The 21,707-nt window shown below is 30.4% G+C and overlaps 1 protein-coding gene and 1 pseudogene across 1 annotated transcript; both read left to right on the top strand.

Annotated features, from left to right (window-relative positions):
- The first annotated feature begins 786 nt into the window (after window positions 1–786).
- On the top strand, window positions 787–6,570 carry LOC121211256 (probable transcription factor KAN2). Its single transcript, XM_041083839.1, has 6 exons — window positions 787–1,769; window positions 1,872–1,948; window positions 2,334–2,382; window positions 3,126–3,264; window positions 4,911–4,992; window positions 6,156–6,570. The coding sequence occupies exons 1-6, from the start codon at window positions 1,112–1,114 to the stop codon at window positions 6,270–6,272; spliced, it is 1,122 nt and encodes a 373-aa protein (XP_040939773.1). The 5' UTR covers window positions 787–1,111; the 3' UTR covers window positions 6,273–6,570.
- A 4,231-nt stretch (window positions 6,571–10,801) lies between these two features.
- On the top strand, window positions 10,802–20,915 carry LOC107931003 (monoacylglycerol lipase-like; annotated as a pseudogene).
- The last annotated feature ends 792 nt before the right edge of the window (window positions 20,916–21,707 follow it).

Below are 21,707 nucleotides of genomic sequence, written 5' to 3' on the forward strand. Positions count from 1 at the left end.
TGTACAATATCTATATTTATATTTAATTCTATGACTGAGTTGTACCACAAGTTAACCTGACACAAATTTAGTTGATAAAATATTAAAATACCATCTATATCTATATCTATATTTAAGTCATTGATGAGTTTGTGTCATAAGTCAATCGGACACCAATTCAATTGAGAAATTTCTAAAATACTATTTTATATGCAAAGTAAATTATAGCTTTATGAGGGTGTTCTTTGTCTTTTTATATATTTTTTTATAAAATATAAGATTAAAAAACTTAATCATGTTAATATTTGAACCCACAACTCAATAAATTTTAAACACTTCACTTTTCTTTTGCTCAAAAATTAAACAATTCATTTCTCTATTTTTAATATAAACCTCATTTGATCTTTAGATAAAATTTTAATAAATATATTTATTACATAATTTTGTTTATATTTATGTCATTTTTGCGTGTATTTGAGTATGACGAAAAAAATAGAGCATTTGTTCAAAGTGTTATTAATTGAACAAACGCTGTTAAAACTTTAAAATATTTTAATTGAATCTTCAAAATATTAATATGGTATGAATAAAATCTTTGTTCACCTAACTATCAAATTAGAAATTAAATTGTTGAAATATAAATATATTTAAAATTTGATCCAAGTGTTCAAATACATTCTAAATCAAACTAAAGTTTCAGTTAAGTTAACTATTATTAAAAATTTTGCATCATAATTTAGGGATATTTAATGCAATTAATCCATTTTTTTATTTGTGTATATATATACACACATGGAGGTAGAAGAAGAAGCAAGTAAAAGTCATTAAACAGCTTTCTCTTTTGTTCATTCCCAAAAACCATTCCCTTTATATATATACATAAAATTATCATATAATCATTGCAATACTACACTTTTCTCTCAATATATATATTATTACATATATATATGTGCAAGTTTTCTTTTGTTGGCCCCTTGAATTTTTCTTTCTTTAGGTAAATTCTACATTCAAAGGGTTTTGATTTTCTTTCCTCCCTCAGCTACCCAATAATCCGTGTTTGTTCATATCTTCTTATTGGATTCTGTGAGAGAAAGTATTTTTCAGTGAAACCCTATTTTTTTCGAGAATAAAAATGGAGGAAAAAGGGGGTTTCGATGAACAGTGTATGAATCGGATTCCCGATCTTTCACTGCACATTAGCCCTCCCAACACTGCTCCACCATCGATTTCCACAGCTACTACCAGCGAAAGCCATTCATCGACCTTTGATATTTGGAGCAACAAACAGTACGATGCCCTAAAACCCTGCAGCAGCTCCCAAGCAGCTGAAACTGAGCTTTCTTTAGCTAATCCACTAGGTCCAGTCGGCAGTGGCTTAGAACCTGAGAGTTGCCCACGGCAAATTCATCTTCTCAAATGCGGTCAACTAAGTGATATAAACTATGGGGTTTCATGGCTTGATGATATGCCAGAACCAGGTTTGAAACCCATCAAGGGAATCCCAATATATACGGATCCTCGTAAGTCACGGCCGCTATATCAAGTGTCCCCTTATTCGTCTTATAATTGTTCATCATCATCATCAGCTTCAGCTCCTTGGGTGCTACACTCAGCCAATGGTTATAGGTTTAATGGGATCTCAATGCCTCAATACGAAGGAAGCATGGGTAGTTCAAGGTTTATAGCTAAAGTGCATAGCAAAAAGAATATAAGGGCACCAAGGATGCGTTGGACCAGCTCTCTCCATGCTCGGTTCGTTCATGCTGTCGAACTTCTCGGTGGCCATGAAAGTAATCAATTATTCAATCTTATTCTTTCTTTCTTTTTTTCCTACTTTTTGTTACAGATCCATATAGTTTTCAATGAATTTGATCGAGTTTTTTTTCATGTAGGAGCAACCCCAAAGTCAGTTTTAGAGTTAATGGATGTCAAAGATCTAACACTTGCTCACGTCAAAAGCCATTTACAGGTACAATCAAAGAACCAGAAATAAAAAAGCTGGAAAAACCCTGGTTTTTCTTTTAGAAAAAGAGACTTTGAGCGAAGAAGTTCAACTTTTAGAAGAAAAGAAAAGGTCAAAGAGAAAAAAGAGAGAGAAAAAAAAGTAGCCATCATTTCTCAATAATTCAAAGCAATTACTGACCTTACCAAACATCGACCTCGTGGTTAATAAACAAACCAATAAAAATCCCATAAACAGACAAGAATTAGAAATAGAAAGAGAGAGAAGGGTATTTTTTTTATTTGATTTTTTTTACCCAGATTTTCTATTTTTGTTTTTAAATTGATAAAAAAGAGGCTTCCTTTGATTTGTTTCTTATCAATAAGCAACTCTTTTTCCTTTCATATCGCAGATGTATAGAACTGTTAAGAGCACTGATAAAGCTGCAGCAGCTTTCTCAGGTAATTGTGCATTGTTTAGCCTTAGCCTTCTCCAGTCCCCCTAATATTTATTAACTAGTACTTCACTTTTACCTAATTATTTTTATTCATTTACATATACATCATAGTAAATATCATATATTTTTAATCTGTATTTAGATTCTTTTTTAATTCAATTAAATAATAAATAATAGTATGTGAATCATCCTTGAGTTTTTTTATGCTCACACAAAATGTATTATATGTTCATGCAATTATTGTATATCTATCCTATAATTTAATTTGTATGTATGTATGTATATTTACGGAGAAAGTATAATAGAGGTCTCGTAGGGAACTTTGCCTTTTTCATTAAAAATATGAATAAATTAATGTCTTCAGTGTTAAATCAAATAGTAAATTGATCATTTTGTTAAAAAAATTATCGTTTTCTACTATTCAAAATTAATTTCTATGCGTCACCATGAGTTACATGTAGCACACCACGTGTCACTGTTTACTTATCATGTTAGTCATGTTAGTTTTTAATGATAGAAATAAATGAAAATTTTAACAGAAATGATTATTTTACTTTTTAATCTAATACAATGATTATTTTTTTAATAAAAAGGTAAAATATAATATAGCGCTTAATAAAGAAGCCTCCATAAAACTTTTACCTATATTTATATTGTGTGTATGTATGTATGAATATTTATGTTGGGATCTATTATTAATATTTTAGTTTGTTAAAATATGTGAATAAATATATGTATGTATGACAGATGGATCAGGAGAAGAAGATGAAGATTGTTTGGGTGTAGCCAAAAATAGAAACAGTTCAGTGAAGCAGAGATCAACAGAGACAGAATATAGTCTTAATGGCTGCCCCTCCTCTTCTAATCTTTGGACTATCTCTTCTACGTATGTCTCCCAACTCAATCTCTAGTTTGGTATCCAAACTTAATAGCTTCTTCCATTTTAATCCCTAAATTTAAACTCCATAAAAGTGTGATAATGTGGCAATCTGAGTTTGTGTCTCGTGTTATCTAAAACATAAATATATATATTTAAAATTTTTAAGTGATACAATCTCAAAATATCACATTATAATATTTTCACAGAATCTAATTTCAAGTATAAAAGTGAACTTAATTAACAAATTCACATAGTAAAGTGAATAAAAAAAATATAGATACTAAAAAGAACTTAATTATGAAATTCATTAACCAATTTTTATACTATATATTAAACTCTTAAATAAATTGATATTAAGAGTCAACTTGACTCTCAATGTGATAATCATTAATAAAATACCATTACTTTACAAAATAAATAATGTTATTTTAAGTATATTTTTATCATTTCAAGTAAAATTTCATTTTAACTTTTATATAAAATTTATTACATTAAATTTTTAATGCAGAAACCATGTTTTTTTATATAAAGGGAAAAAACCTAAAAAAGAGTTTATTTATGGATGACAGCTTTTCCTTTCGTTAAGCTTTAATTCATCTTTCTGCCTTTCTGCTTTATTTCTTTTTTCGTAATGACTGATCAAAGAAGAAATTCATACCAATGTGTTTATATTTAACATCATTTTTTTATATATTAAATTCAACAAATTAATAATTATTACATTTAATTTAAGATATCATGACAAAGGATTTTACTAAAGAGCACTCTAATACTACTTACCAATTAGTATTTTTATTTAGTTATACACGTATACATATGTATATATATACACACATTCGTGCATTTTAAGTTGATTGATTCATCTTTTTCTTCTATATATGTTTTCTTCTCTCCGTTCACATTTTCCTAGGTGGAACATGATAGTCGCCCAACATTTAAAAGAACGGGTTGAACCAACCCGAACAGGATTATACACTGTAAAACGTATATAAAAATGAAAGAGTTAAAAAAAAATACTTGAGGAAGCCGATAGGAAACGACAGCAGCGATGGAAGGGGATAGTTTCAACTGGTTGAGTAATGGGGTTTTGTTTGATTCCTATAGAAAGTACCAATTGTTAATGAAAAATAAGCATTTAGATAAAAATGGATTGGATGATGTGAAGTGAAAGATCTATAACATAAGAAAGATTATGAAGGTGCTAGAGTTTGTGCTTTCAAATGCATTCGAATGATTAAGTCAGCAAAAGATAGGTAGTAATAAGACGAAGGTAAGAGCTAGACTATTGAGAAGGTCTTACCATATATATATATAATATTACGGCAGGGATGGAAGATGATAGTGTTTGAATTGATATTCGGAAAATATGACAGGGTTTAAACTTATATTGGTATAATATAATTAAAGACTTATATATTAAATAAAATGTATAATTAACTATTAATTATTAACTATATATTTAAATATATCTTAAATACTAACCATAGCATGCATGATGAAGAACAATCTATTATATTGCATTTTTGTCCCTTTCTCTTTACTTAGTTTAATGGTTGGTTTATCACTTTGATTGCTTGTTGTTCAGAACATGCAGCTATGTATCTTAGTGACAGTAAACTGATTAAACTATATGAATTTTTTTGGTGCACCAGAGGGGTTCAGTTGTCGAGTTCCAGGACTCCGGTTGGGTCTACACCCGAAGCTCCATCGTCTCAATCCGGAAACCACTTCGAGGTAAGATTAATGAAAAGCATTTCATTATCTGCATTTCATTATTTCAGCTTCTAATACATCTACATATACATATATGCATGCAACACTGAGCAGCATAACGTTAGATTTGGTTAGGGTTCAGTATTATAAGTTTTAGAATTTGTTAGTTATTACTGCAAAAAGAGAATAAAAAATGAACGTGGATCTAAGAAGTGAAAGTTGCGCCATTTTCTGTGCATGTATCGTATATATAACTATATATATATGTATATTGCAAAGATCTTTCACTCTCGTACTTTACCCTAGCAATAAATAAGAGGTTGGTGACGCAGTTGTAAAAATATTAAAGCTAATTAAGCACCTTGTTGAAAGCGACTATACACAAATTTTCTCTCATTTAGTTTTGAATTTATTTATACATACAGGACTGTTGGTGATATTTAAAAACTTTATAAGTAGGTAAAGAGTATGACATTTGATTGTAGGGTATATACGTTCGAAAAAGGATATATGGTAATTTCTTTAACTTCACTTAGTTAAAATAGTGAACTTTCATTATATCAAGCACCAGCTTATATTATATATAGAATATTAGTATTTGATATATTACATATGTAATATGAGACATGCGTCATTATTTAATAAAAACTTAATTTGATAGTCTATCTATACATATAAATTAGAAAAGTATCATTAGCAAATAATTTTAAGGCTAACTCTACTAAACGTCCTTAAATTACATTTTCGATTTTAAGTTGGTCCTAAACATCGAAACGTTATAGTTAAATGTCGATTCTTTAGTTTAGTTACAATTTAGAAGTTAAATACAATATTTAAATATAACATATTGTATATTTAAAATATATAGATGAAGTTTTAAATACAAGTGTAACTAGACAATTTAAATTTAATGTATTAAAAATGAAAAGAATAAAAAAAACCTTTATCATTTTTTAAACATGTCAAATTTAAATGGTCTGATAGTGTATATATATATATATGTATGTATATATGTGTTTTCCAATATAATAGCTAGAATGATTGACATGAAAACTTAAATGATATGATATTAATACTTTAAAATTTTAATTAAAACATTTTTAAAGTTTAGAAATCAATTTAGATTAAGTGCGATATATAAAGCGAGCTCAAATGGAATTGACCCATAATCTAAAACTATGCAGGGAAGCAATAGTTTTGCTGATAAAAAAATCACAACAGGGTCAAATATAGATCTCCATAATCCAAGCTTGGAATTCAGCCTGGGAAGATCAGATTGGCAGGGTGAAGAACATGAGTGACCATATATTTTAAGCTAAATTTTACGAAAATCGAGCCAAATCGAATCTCATTTTAAAAGATAAAACATTGTCAGTATTGTTTTCTCCGAGCCGAAACAGGTTTGGAAATAAAGTTGCTGAGCAATGCTAGTCATTGAAGAAGAAAAAAAATGGAATCAAGTTTTATTTTAATAGTGAAATTTGCATTGTATTTTCTTAATTGATGTATATTATTTTTTTAGCCAATTAAGCTAGCAAAGATCCTTTTTCCATTGTCTTTTCAAGCTTTTAAGTGAGGGTGTGAAATTTTGACTTTAAATACTCTCTTTATGTTGTTTATTTATTTATGATATGAAAGTTGGTCTCCTAAAAAGATACATAAAATTGAAAATAGGAAAAAGAAAAAAAAATAAAGGAGTGGTTGTAAAGATATGGAGATAAGAATATTGGATTTAGTGGTTTGATCACATTTATAAATAGGGTTCACAATTATTTCAATATAAAATTAATTTTTATATGATTAGGTAGACTTCTTTTCTTTATAATATTTCTATTTTCATTTTTTAATCTATTTATTATTTACACTAAATCATTTTAAATATGGGTGATTAAAATTATCAATTTTTTAATGAAATAAGCAACTAAAATATAATTTGAGAAAAATAAAAGTGACTATTTTATTAGTTCACCCTTTAAAAAAATATTCAAAATTGAGTTTTTCACTCTGAATCTAAAAGTGATTTTAAAATTTAAATTTTTTATTCGATATTTATAAGAAAATAAGAAAAAGTTTTTTTCAAAAATAGTACTTGAATTTTGAATCAGAAATTGCGAGTTTTAAAAATGTAAAAATGGCTTGTGAAAATATAGGATTTGTTGCCAAAATCTGAAAAATTTTAAACTTTGGGATGAAAATGTAAAATTCTCAACTATATTTAAAATGGAAAATGCTTTTCAGTTTTATATTTAAAATGGAACCCACCGCGCACCACATGGTTTTCAGCTCATGGTCTGCGATTTTTTTAAATGGATTAATTCCAGCTTTGGTCCTTCATAGTATGTAGGTTATGTGATTTAATTCCTCAATTCATTCAATTTGATTTCTACCTCTACTTATCTTAATGACTTATAATATTTCTTATTTATAAATTATTCTTGATTATTTTTCATGATTAATCTAATTTGAGCATGATTTAATTTATATTTATTTTTGTTTGTTTTAGTTTAGGAACTAGTTTTTTTTACCCCTGCATCTATTTAATAATTAAAATTAAATAATTTAGTTCATGTATATTTTTAAAAAAATTTAAAGATAATATGATAACAAAGGTTTAAAAAATCTTAATATTAGACTCAACTAAAAATAATAATATTTAAAAAATAAAATATCTTTATAATTTATTTAAGAAATTAAAATTTACATTAAAAAACAAATTTGTTTAGAAAGATTTGAATTGTATTTTTGATAATTTTGTAGAAAAGAAAAATTAAATATTTCTTCTTGTAAATTATAAAAAGATATTTAATTATAATTTTATACATTAAATTATAAATTTTTTAAATATTTCTTAAATTTCATTCATTTTTTATTTAATTTAATAATTTTTTTAAAAAAAAATTTTTAATTCAGATTTTTAATAATTCAATATTAATTAATTTTAATATTAAAATATATTTTCTCAAAAATAGTGAATTTTTTTTAAATTGTTTTAAAAACTTAATTTTAATTTAAAACTTAATTTTAATCTTTTAAAATTTAAATTGTTTTGAAGTATAAATTAAAGTTTTTAAAAAATAAATGTTTAACATTTTAATAAAATGTTTTTTAAATAATTTGGTAATAAATATTTTAAAAAAGTGTTTTTTTTCAAAATTTTATAATAAAAATCATTTTTATCATTTTTTAAAATTAATTTAAAGAAATAATTTCCTCATTTTTATAAGAAATAAATGTTTTTAATAACCGAATCAAAAACTTCAATCATAATATACTAAGAATTGAAATTCAATACATGATATTCAATTATATAAATATTTATGAATAAAAAAACAAATAATTTAGAAACATGTATTTAACGAATGTTCTATATTGTATTAAAAAATTGGATAAACATTTCACTATTTTCCTCAATTATTGTATTGAGCCAATTTGTGTATCGTGAAATTTGAATATTAGTTAATTAGGTCTAATTTTCGGGTCTAAATTTGAGTTCTAATCGCTCCAAGTTTCAATTATTTTATGTCTGGGTTGAGTTATTTTTATGGTCACATAGGGTTAGATATGATTTTTTATTTAAGTTGATTAGGTCTAGTTTTCAGGTTCAGATTCAAATTCCAATCACTCCAAGTTTCAATTATTTCATGTTTGGGTTGAATTGTTTTTATGGTCACATAGGGTTAGATATTATTTTGGATTTGAGTTGATTAGGTCCAGCTTTCGTTCGAGTTTGATTCTAATCACTTTAAACTTGAATTTTTTTGAGTTTGAATTATTTTATTATTTGGATTGAATGGTTTTTATAATCAATTTGGACTATATCAAATGGATTTTATCAAAATTCCAAGTGCACGTGAAAAGTCAAAGTCTGAGACAAATAAAAAAAATAAGGATCAATAATCAATCGAATCGAGTGAAAAATTTTCAAATTATTTGAATCCATTTGATGAAACCTATTTTCTCATCATAACTCAATTTTTTTTCCGAACCGAATGAAGTTGAATGAACTTGTTCAAGTTAAATTAAAAATAAATAGACCAAATTAAAACCTTGTTGATAATATGATTAAGTTTAAAATTTTAATAAATAAAATTGAGAATGTATATATTTGAAAAATATTTAAAAAATATTTTAATATAATAAACTTGTTTTAGTAATTTACTTATTTAAACCATCGAATTTAACATTTAAAAAAATTAACGGTTCTATACAAATTTATGCAACTTAATAATTTTTTTTATAAAATATTGTAAATTTTTAATAACTTTTTAATTTTTTAAGGAATCAGTTTGTTAATATTCTAAATGGACTTTTCGATTTGTTTTATTTGTTGAGTTGTAAATATTCATCTTGACTCAAATTTTAAAAAAATTCAAATTATTTATTTAAATTAATTTGAATAATTGAATAACTTGATCGAAACATAACTTGGATCAAAGGGTGTATATGTGTCATAGTTGAAGATACATAAATTTTTTAAGGTTAAAATATGCCATAAGCACTCTTTAAAAAATTAATTTAGTTCATATATTTTTATTTTTAAGAATTTAGTCCCTCTAATTTTTAAAATTTAAAATTTACGCCTAATTGTTAATATTAATATTATTTTTGTTAAATTTAGGTTTATTATAATGTCATTTATTTAATTACATGGCAACCATATGAATATTTTTTTCATTTCAATATGTTTCACACTAACAAATTTAAAAAATAAATTAACATTGTTAACAATTAGACCTGAATTTTGAAATTTAGAAAATAAAGGGATTAACTTTCTAGAAATAAATGTATAGAGACTAAATTTCAATGTTTCAAAATTTCAGGGGCTTATTGCATACTTTAACCATTTCCTAATAGCCACTCATCCACCCAACAGCTCGCCGCATATCCGGCACGTGCTTCCCGCCATCCCGCGTCTTTCGAATCTTAGCGCCAATCCTTTTTCTTTGGTTTATTTTTCTTCTTGCCCCCCTGATTTTCCGTCAAATAAAAAAAAGTTCCTTTTTTCTTTAATTTTATTTTTAAACTTAAAATATGCTCTGCGTCTTTATATTTTTTTATTTAGAATTCAACCACCATACTTTTATTTTTAGAAATTTAATCCCTTAAATTTTAAAATTTAAGAATTGAAGTTAAAAAATTAACACCGTTTATTCTATTAAATTCTTTATTGTAATATTTTAAAAAAATCATTTGATAGTCAAGTAACAAAAAAATGACATTATAACTTATATGAATTTAATAAAATTTTTAAACAATATTAACACTTGAACTTACATATTTAAATCATTAAAATACTAAATTCATAAAAATAAAAGTAGAAAGGATGGACCATAATGGGGCCACGGGCTTGGCCCCTCAAAATTTTTGAAATATTTTATTTTCCCTTGAAATTTGTTGAAAATTTTAATTTAACCCTAATTTTTTGGAAATTTGTTATTATACCTTTTTTGTAAATATTTTCGAAATTATCATTAATCACATATTTTTCTATCTTTTTAAAAAAATCTTATTAAACTACAAATTTTAATTAGAAACTAAAAAAATTAGTGCAAATATCCGCCACTTATTCTAAACAAGCAAAGAATAGATTTTAACCTATTTTTAAACAAATAGGCAAGCTAAATTTGAACTTTTACTTCTATTTTCTCTGCCATAAATTCGTCCACATAAACGTCATCTAAAATGAAATTCAATCCCACATTACCCGTAAACAGATGTGTATATATATATATTTTCCCAGAAAATGAAAGGTTTTTACTTTTTATGGATTATGATATGAATTTTGGGTTGGCTCTAAAATAGGTAAAAGCTTAAATTTTCAATTCTCAACAGTCATATATGGCCATAAGAGAGTAATTATTTGGAATATCTGAAGACAAATTAGCGTTTTAACGATATTTTTTTTTCTGTTTTTTTTTTCGTTTTGATTTGGTTTCTCTCGGTTGATGATCTTTGTTCATCAAGTAGAGTGGTTGTAATTATAACCAACAGAATCTAAATTTCAAAACGTTTTTTTATTAATTTAAGTATTCTTTTTCCAAAATTTTTGAAACCATTGCTGAATTTCGTGGATTTTGAAATTTTCTAATCCACTGCTGAAAACAATGGCGGTGGAGCCGTTGACGTCTGGCGTAAGTGATCTCATCAACGCGCTCTTCTCGTTACGATCGTTGAGGAGCTTGTTGGTGGTGTTGAACGCCGTCGTTTTGCTTCTCCTGTTGCCGACCCGGAGACGGAAACGGACCTCTACGTTGAAATCTGAAGCGGGAAAGGATGAGAAACACGAGGGCAGGAAGAAAGGGTCTGTGGGGACTACTAAGTTTAGGGTTCCGGCCGCGGTGGTGCCGCGGAGAAGCACGGCGTTTGCAGTGGACCTAGAGGCGGCAGCGAGGAGATCGCTGGCGATTCGAAGGGTGGTTCAGGACGATGACGGCGTTAGTATGAGGGAGTTTTCGTTGGTTTGTAGTGTTAACATTAATGGAAGACAATTAATAATGGTTGCCATTAACATTAATGGGAGACAATCAATAATGACAACCACCAACTTTGGAAAAGTGGCAAGGGATAATTTTTTTTTGGTCCTTTAGATAATGGGCTATTTATTGTTTGGTCCTTGATCCTCAACTATAAATAGGCCTTCTCATTTCTCATTTCAATTCATCCCAACCAATCTTTCTCTCTTAGTTTTCTCTCTTCTCCCATTTGAGAATTCTTAAGGAATTCTATTTGTTTGTAATATTTTCGAGATAGTAAAGTTATCATCTGGTGTTAGTGCCCGAGGACGTAGGTATAATTTACCGAACCTCGTTAAAACTCTTGTGTTCTTTTTTTGTCCTATTTTTCTTTCAATATTTGAGGGTATAATAGTAGTATTTAATTGTGCTATTAAATTACTATAGAAGGGATATTCTGACTAAGGAAAGACTTGGTATTTAAGAGATCCTTGTGATCCACCTCTCTTCCCTGGGAATTGAACTTTGTGTGTTTTTTTAGTACAATCATTTACACGCTTCCAACCCTATTGGAACAACAAGTGGTATCAAGAGCCGAAGGTTAATCGTAGTATGCTCTGTGGTTGCAGTTTAAACTGATCTTCCACATCAGAAAAGATTTCCTTAGGTATATTGAAAGATTATGGAGAAAACGGTCGGTGTAGGAGCTTCAACATCGTCCATGTGGACAAGACCGACAATTGCAAATGCAAGATTGGCCGTGGAGATCTTTGATGGCACAGGCCATTTTGGTATGTAGCAAAGTAAGGTTCTAGATGCCCTTTTTCAGCAGGGTCTAGACATTGCCATTGATGAAGAGAAACCAGATGATGTACAGGAGAAAGATTGGAAAGCGATCAATCGGTTGGCATGTGGCACAATTCGATCATGCCTTTCTCGAGAGCAGAGGTATGCTTTTTCAAAGGAGACTTCTGCAAATAAGTTGTGGGTGGCACTTGAAGAAATTTTTTTGAAGAAAAACAGTCCAAATAAGCTCCACTTGAAGAAAAGACTGTTTCACTTCACATACGTCCCAAGTACCACAATGAATGATCACATTACCAAATTTAATCAGTTAGTCACTGATTTGCTGAATATGGATGAGACATTCAAAGATGAAGATTTGGCTTTGATGTTGTTGGGGTCACTTCCTGAGAAGTTTGAGTTCCTAGAAACTACTCTACTTCATGGCAGGAGTGATATATCTCTGAGCGAAGTTTGTGCGGCCTTATACAGTTATGAACAGAGAAAGAAGGACAAACAGAACAACTCAATCAGAGATACAGAAGCTTTAGTAGTCCGAGGTCATTCATACACTCGGAAGAAAACTCAAAAGGGGAGATCAAAGTCAAAGTCCAGACTTGGGAAAGATGAATGTGCCTTTTGTCATGAGAAAGGCCACTGGAAGAAAAATTGTCCAAAGCTGAAGAATAAGGGAAAAGCTGCTGTAGATGCTTGTGTTGCAAAGCATGATACTAGTGACTCTGAACTATCACTGGTTGCATCATCATCGTCGTTCCATTCAGATGAGTGGATATTGGATTCGGGTTGTACCTTTCATATTCCCCTAACCGGGAGTGGTTCTCTGATTTAGTAGAACTAAATGGATGAGTTGTTTATATGGGCAATAACAATGCCTATAAAACTGTTGGGATAGGTTCAATCCAATTAAAGAATCAAGATGGATCAACCAGAGTTCTGACTGATGTTCGGTACGTGCCCAGTTTGAAGAAAAATCTCATCTCATTGGGAGCCTTGGAATCCAATGGTTCAGTTGTTACTATGAGAGATGGGATTTTGAAAGTGACATCTGGCGCACTTGTGATATTAAAGGGCATCAGGAAAAATAACTTGTATTACTACCAAGGTAGTACAGTTATTGGAGCAGTCGCTACAGCTTCCGGTAACAAAGAATTGGACTCAATGCAGTTGTGGCATATGAGGTTGGGACATGCCAGCGAAAAATCCTTGCAAATTCTGGCAAAGCAAGGATTGTTGAAAGGTGCAAAGGCTTGCAAATTAAAATTTTGCAAGCATTGTGTTCTGGGAAAGCAAAAGAGAGTGAAATTCGGTACTGCTATCCATAATACAAAAGGTATTTTGGAATATGTTCACTCAGATGTGTGGGGGCCTTCCAAGACACCTTCATTGGGAGGAAAACACTACTTTGTTACTTTTGTTGATGACTTTTCCAGAAGAGTTTGGGTGTATACCATGAGAACTAAGGATGAAGTGCTTAGATTTTTTCTTAAATGGAAAACTATGATCAAAAACCAGACTGGCAAGAAAATTAAACGGCTTAGGACGGACAATGGAGGGGAATATAAAAGTGATCCGTTCTTCGATGTGTGCCAAGAGTATGGTATTGTTCGACACTTCACAGTTAGGGATACACCACAGCAGAATGGATTGGCAGAGCGTATGAATCGAACATTGCTGGAGAAAGTTCGATGTATGTTGTCCAATGCTGGGTTGGGCAAGCAATTTTGGGCTGAGGCTGTGACATACGCTGGCCATCTTGTTAATCGTTTGCCATCATCTGCATTAGAAAGAAAAACTCCTATGGAGGTATGGTCTGGAAAACCGGCTACAGATTATGATTCCTTACATGTGTTTGGAACCACTGCATATTACCATGTGAAGGAGTCAAAGTTAGATCCGAGGGAAAAAAAAGCTCTCTTTATGGGAATCACTTCTGGAGTGAAGGGATTTCGTCTTTGGTGCTTAAGCACAAAGAAAATGATCTGTAGCAGAGATGTTACCTTTGATGAATCTGCCACATTGAAAAAGGTAGCAGATAAAGATATTCAGACGAGCAATACTCCACAGCAGGTGGAGTGTACTCCAAAACAGGTAGAGTTTGAGCAGATGGGGATTTGCCCAGTTAATAAGTCTAATTCTCCAGCCACAATGGAGGAATTAGAGGTTGAAGAGGTTCTGACCCAAGAACCACTAAGTACACCAGAACCAGTTGCAGTTGCAAGGCCACGGAGAGAAATTCATAAACCTGCTCGATTTACTGATATGGTGGCCTACGCCCTTCCCGTTGTTGATGATATTCCTATCACTTATCAAGAAGCAATGCAAAGCTTAGAAAGTGATAAATGGAAAAGCGCCATGGATGAAGAAATGCAGTCTCTCCGGAAGAACAATACTTGGGAGTTGGCGCAATTACCGAAAGGTAAAAGGGCAATCGGATGCAAGTGGGTATTCGCAAAGAAAGATGGATCTCCTAGCAAGAAGGATATTCGCTACAAGGCAAGATTGGTAGCTAAAGGCTACGCTCAGAAGGAGGGAATTGACTACAATGATGTATTTTCCCCTGTTGTGAAGCATTCCTCCATTAGAATTTTGTTGGCATTGGTAGCACAGTTGAATTTGGAGCTAGCTCAACTTGATGTTAAGACGGCTTTCTTGCATGGTGAGTTAGAAGAGGAGATCTATATGACTCAGCCCGAAGGATACACAGATGCTGGTGGTAGAAATTGGGTTTGTAAGCTTAACAAATCGCTATATGGATTGAAGCAATCCCCGAGGCAGTGGTACAAGCGATTTGATAGCTTTATGAGAAGGTAGAAGTACACAAGAAGCAAATATGACAATTGTGTATATTTGCAGAAGCTGCATGACGGATCTTTCATTTATCTACTCTTGTATGTTGATGATATGTTAATCGCTTCGAAGAGCCAAAATGAGATAGATAAGCTGAAGGCTCAGTTGAATCAAGAGTTCGAGATGAAAGATCTAGGTGAGGCCAAGAAGATTCTCGGCATGGAGATAAGTAGAGATAGACCGAGAGGCAAGCTTTGTTTGAATCAGAAGCAATATCTGAAAAAGGTATTACAATGTTTTGGTGTAAATGAAAACACAAAACATGTAAGTACCCCACTTGCTTCTCATTTGAAACTTAGTGCTCAATTATCTCCGAAGACTGAAGATGAAAAAGAATATATGGCGAAAGTCCCATATGCTAATGCAGTTGGGAGTTTGATGTATGCGATGGTGTGTACGAGGCCTGACATTTCACAAGCTGTTGGAGTTGTGAGCAGGTATATGCATGATCCTGGAAAAGGACATTGGCAAGCTGTGAAATGGATTCTACGGTATCTTCGAAAAACCGTAGATGTTGGTTTAATTTTTGAATAGGATGAAGCACTTGGTCAGTTTGTAGTTGGATATGTTGATTCCGACTTTGCTGGTGATTTAGATAAACGTCGTTCAACTACGGGGTATCTGTTTACTCTTGCGAAAGCCCCAGTGAGTTGGAAGTCTACCTTACAGTCTACAGTAGGTGTGTCTACTACAGAGGCAGAATATATGGCAGTTACAGAAGCTGTTAAGGAGGCTATTTGGCTTAATGGATTGTTGAAAAACTTAGGAGTTGTTCAAAGTCACATAAGTTTATATTGTGACAGTCAGAGCGCTATTCATTTAGCGAAAAATCAAGTCTATCATTCAAGAACCAAGCATATCGACGTAAGATATCACTTTGTGCGGGAAGTCTTTGAAAAAGGAAAAATTCTACTTCAGAAGATTCCGACAGCAGATAATCCCGCAGATATGATGACCAAGGTGGTAACAACAATCAAGTTTAATCATTGTTTGAACTTGATTAACATCCTGAGAATTTGAGCACCTTCAGGTGTATGGCGCTCGAGAGCGCATTTGTAGGCACTACAAAAGATAGCTTTATCGAATTTGGGGAGTTGAAGGAAGTGTGTGAAGATGTGATTATCCTAATCAAATCTTCAATGTGGAGATTGTTAACATTAATGGAAGACAATTAATAATGGTTGCCATTAACATTAATGGGAGACAATCAATAATGACAACCACCAACTTTGGAAAAGTGGCAAGGGATAATTTTTTTTTGGTCCTTGAGATAATGGGCTATTTATTGTTTGGTCCTTGAACCTCAACTATAAATAGGCCTTCTCATTTCTCATTTCAATTCATCCCAACCAATCTTTCTCTCTTAGTTTTCTCTCTTCTCCCATTTGAGAATTCTTAAGGAATTCTATTTGTTTGTAATATTTTCGAGATAGTAAAGTTATCATCTGGTGTTAGTGCCCGAGGATGTAGGTATAATTTACCGAACCTCGTTAAAACTCTTGTGTTCTTTTTTTGTCCTATTTTTCTTTCAATATTTGAGGGTATAATAGTAGTATTTAATTGTGCTATTAAATTACTATGGAAGGGATATTATGACTAAGGAAAGACTTGGTATTTAAGAGATCCTTGTGATCCACCTCTCTTCCCTGGGAATTGAACTTTGTGTGTTTTTTTAGTACAATCATTTACACGCTTCCAACCCTATTGGAACAACATGTAGTGCAAGAGGTGACACGTTATTCATTCAGATTTGGACTCCCATTTCCGTCAAAATCAGGTCAGTTGCAGATAAAAATTTTCCCATTTTTTAAAAACCAATCATGATTATTATTTTTCCCTTTGTCTCTATTATTATTTATTTTTTTTAATAATATAAAGATTAAACTAATATGTTTAACAATAGACTATTTCAAATTTTATTATGTCTTAAAAATTAGTTTAGAAATGGGAATTTTGAGAAGGTTAAAATCTCACGTAGTGATTGTATTTTTTATAAATTTAAAATTTAACTTTTATATTTTTATTTGTACAAATTTAGTCTTTTTACTTTTTCAGATTTTAAAATTTAGATTTAATTGTTAAAATTAATAATTTGTTGGTGTTGTGAGGTGTGCATGGTTCAGGTCGGGCCGGATCCAACTAAAAATTTAGGCCCGTTTGCTAGGTTCGGGCTTGCTCAAAAAACGGGCCTAAAATTTTACCCAAGCCCAACCCGAATAAAAATGTTAAAACCCAAGCTTGACCCGGCCCACCCATATTAATTTTTTATTATTTTTATATAATTTTAAAATATATATAAACAATCAAAAATACTAAAAACATCAAATAAATATTTCTCAACAAATTGAAAATAAATTTTAAAAAATATGTATACTTAAATAATACTAAAATAGATGCAACTTAACAAGCAAATGTTTCTAAAATAATAATAAAATTAACAAATGTCTTTAAAATAATAATAAAAATTAACACTAAAATAAGTTTTATACAATATCCAAACAATAACAACAAAATAGTAGCAACATAGAAGTAAAATAGTAGCAAAATAAGGAGAAAACAATAACAAAATAATATTTAAAAAAGATTTTTTTGTCATGTAGTGAATTAGCCGGGCCCGGGGTCAAAAAAGCCTTACCCGAGGCCGACCCGTTTTTTAAACGAGCCTTATTTTTTTACCCAAACCCATTTTTTGGGCTTATATTTTTGCCCAAATCTTCTCACATTTTAAGCCGGCCTTCAAGTTAGGCCGAGTAGCCCAGCCCATGCACACTTCTAGTGTGACATTTAAAAAAAAAAAATCTTACTTGATAGCAAGGTAACTAAAAAATAACCAAGGTAATGAAATTGAATTTAAAAAAATAATTTAAACAGCGTTACCAATTTGAATTGAATTTAATATTTGAAAAGTAGAGTAACTAAATTCCTAAAAATAAAAATAAAAATTTAAATATTAAAATTTAAGTTTAAATTTATAAAGAATATAAAGATTTACAACATATTTTAACCTTTTCATAATGAGACAGAGAATTTTCTTTGTTATAATTGTATAAATGTTAAAATAGTATTGTTGCAATATTTAAAATCTCTGGTTCAAGTCTCACCACTAGTCGATTCCGTTACTTATACTTGATGATGTATTGATATAATAATTGATCGTAATCGTAATTATAATTATGTTAAGAATTTATCAAAATAAATTTAACATCTTTGCTTCTTTTTTGATGTTATGGTTTAGAAATATTTAAGGTGGGAAAATTAATTTTATAGGTTAAAGTAATCGGGAGATGTCTATATTATAGGAACTTTCATTTTATTCCTTTCGATATTGATGTTGTTTTTGTGTGTTTTCCCAGGGGAGTAGTTTTTCTTATGCATGGCTTGAATGAACACAGGTCTGTTATTAGGATTTAATGCCGTTTTAAAGTAATTGATTCCGTAGTTTTTTTTTTCTCCGTGTGCGTGTGTCTTCTGGTTAAAATGTTTGCCTTTTATGTCCCCCTTTCACTCGCACGACAGCGATAGATACAACGATTTCGCAAAGCGACTTAATACTAATGGATTCAAGGTCTACGGAATGGATTGGATTGGTAAGTTTAAGCATAATATGCATAACAATAATAAAAAATAACATATCGCTTGCTCCGAAAGTAATTTCTTTTTATTATATTATGTTAAACACGCCGTATATTATCATTTTAGTTACTCTATCAGCCACATCAATTTTATACAATACAAAATAATAAAAATTTTAACTCAAACGATCAATTTACTCTTTAATTTAGCTTATAAAAACTAATTTACTTAATTTTTGAGTAAATGAAATAAAATACAATTCAATTCCTTTTAGTATAGAGATTTTTATGATATTTCAATTTTATTTTATTGTTGTTGATAGTGTAGAAGGCACCTTCGACAAAGCATGTATATTTTGGATGCTGAAGGGGTTTGAGTATTTCCATTGGGATGGTGCCAAAAAAGCTTTAAAACAACTTCCTGTTTTATATATCGCATCGTTTTTAGATATTGAAGCATCTTGCGGCATGCTATATGGCATATAACAGTTTTCATGCTTGTTTGCCGCTAAGTTTATTTGTTCTTAGTATTCATGTAGGACATGGTGGAAGTGATGGACTACATGGATATGTTCATTCTCTTGATTATGCTGTTAATGACATGGTATGTTTTTAATGTTTAGCTACAAAAGTTTATTTGTAAAATATCTTTTCGTTCTCTTTCAATTTAGATAATGAGTAAATTGGTTTCTCTTAAAAAAAATTTAGAGTAATTTAATTTTTGTTAACTTCAAAAGTGAGTAATTAAGGACAATTAATCACGGCTTTAATGTTTTTCATGAATTGTACACGGTTTTGATTGATATAACAACAAAATTAACTTTTGATGTTTACATATTCTGTCAATTTGGTCCTAATTTAATGAGTTTAACTTGTAAGATTTACACATTTTGTCAAATTAGTCTTGGTTTAATAAATTTTAACCTACAACATTTGTGCATTTTGTTAAATTAGGACTACATTGACAAAATATGTAAATTTTGATGGCTAAATTTATTATTATACATATAAAAATTATGTACAATTGACACTAATATTATGATTAATTGTCCTTAGTTACTCACTTTTGAAAAGGAGAGAGATTAAATTGATCTTATTTTTTTAGAAAGACCAATTTGTTCAATATTGAAATTGAGAGAGATCGAAAGGGCCTTCTTACCTAGTTTATTCGAAGTAAATATTGAACCAAATTAAATCATTTCATCTATGTTCTTGACTCGTTGCAGAAAATGTTCCTCGAAAGGGTTTTCGTTGAAAACCTAGGGCTTCCGTGTTTCTGTTTTGATCATTCTACGGGTGGTGCAATTGTCCTAAAAGTAAATCCTTTTTGTTTACTCAAGCATGCTGAGAAAATCACTCAATTTGTTGGATCTAAACTCACTTTTCACATTGTAGGCATCACTCGATCCCGAGGTCGAAAATCAAGTAGCAGGCATTATACTAACTTCCCCAGCTGTTGGTGTCCAGCCATCTCATCAGGGATCTTCGTGGTAAGAACCTACTCGGTTATATCACCTTTTCTTGTTCGAGATATTGAAGAACATAAATAGTATGGCATGCCATTTTAACGGCAGGTACTTGCCCCGATCATCTCATTTCTATTACCAAGATTCCAAGTCCATGTTGCAAACAGAAGGGGGAACCCGGTTTCTAGGGACCCGGAGGCACTAGTGGCTAAATATTCTGATCCATTGGTATACACCGGACCTCTTCGGGTAAGAACCGGCTACGAAATCCTTAGAATCACATCTTACTTGCAGCACAATATGAAAAGATTGAAAGTCCCTTTCCTTGTTCTCCACGGCATGGATGATACCGTAACCGATCCTAAAGCTTCACAAAAACTATACGACGAGGCCTCAACCGACAAAACGATCAAATTATACGAAGGCCTCTTACATGATCTCCTCTTCGAACCAGAACGAGAAGCTATAATGGATGACATAATTCAATGGCTAAATGTTAGAGCTTAAAAAGGAAAAACTCACCACTTCAATGTTGAAAACACACAGTTTTGTTTTTTGATAAAATGTTGTGAATTTTAGGGATTGATCCCTCTTTGATAGCATTTTATGGTATTTGTTCATAGACTAGATTGGTACCATCCTGGCTCATGAAGCTTTGCTTGTAATGGTGGTCTCTGTTACGGTGTTGACGCGGTATATATGGAAATATGTGGTAGCCTTTTTTTTTTTACGGTAGAATTTTCATTCATTCATTCATTAATCCCATCCTACATTAGTAGGGAACTGGTCAAATTCTGTTATTACACCCTAAATTATATCTAATTATGGTTTTAGTTTTTATACTATATTAAAATTTATTTAAGATAAATTCATCATATGTTTATTTTAATTAAGTCTAAATTTACATGAATGAATCCTCAAAGATATTTAAAAAATTACAACATTACTTTTGTTTTTGGTGGATTCAAATTTCAAAGTATCTTTTATATATGTTCGTAATTATCCTAATAATATTATGGGTAAACTACGTCCGAGATCATTAAATTATTAGTAAATTTATGTTTATGTTACTTAATTTCAAAAAGTTATAAAATGATTATTGAACTATTTAAAAGTTTTTATTTAATTCATTTGGTTGTTAAGTTTTTTTTTAAAGTGTCTAGCTAGCGAGCTCTAAGTAATAATTTGACAATCGATATGGTGGATCAATATCCATTGGTGAGTAGAATAACATATATTAGATCCAAGTCAATCTAATGGTATTAGTGTTAGAGATAGGAGAAGAAAGTTGTTTAGATATTGGTTCACAAATTCATAACGTTTAAAGTTGTTTCATGAAAAAAAATTGAACTGTATAAGATAAATAAAAATTTTCAAATAGTTTAATGTTCATATTATAACTTTTTGAAGTTAAATACTAAAATGTAAAATTAACAATAATTTAATGATCTTGAGCTGAATTTACCCTAATATTATCTCAAGAGTTGAAACTTAAATTCCCTTTCTACCCTTCCACAGTCCCACCTAAGGCATCACTTTCACAACAAAATTATCCATTTCAGCTTAATAGATTACTAAAATCATAATTAGTGCGC

The sequence above is a fragment of the Gossypium hirsutum genome, chromosome A12 (genome assembly GCF_007990345.1).
Source record: "Gossypium hirsutum isolate 1008001.06 chromosome A12, Gossypium_hirsutum_v2.1, whole genome shotgun sequence".
Lineage (NCBI taxonomy): Eukaryota > Viridiplantae > Streptophyta > Magnoliopsida > Malvales > Malvaceae > Gossypium > Gossypium hirsutum.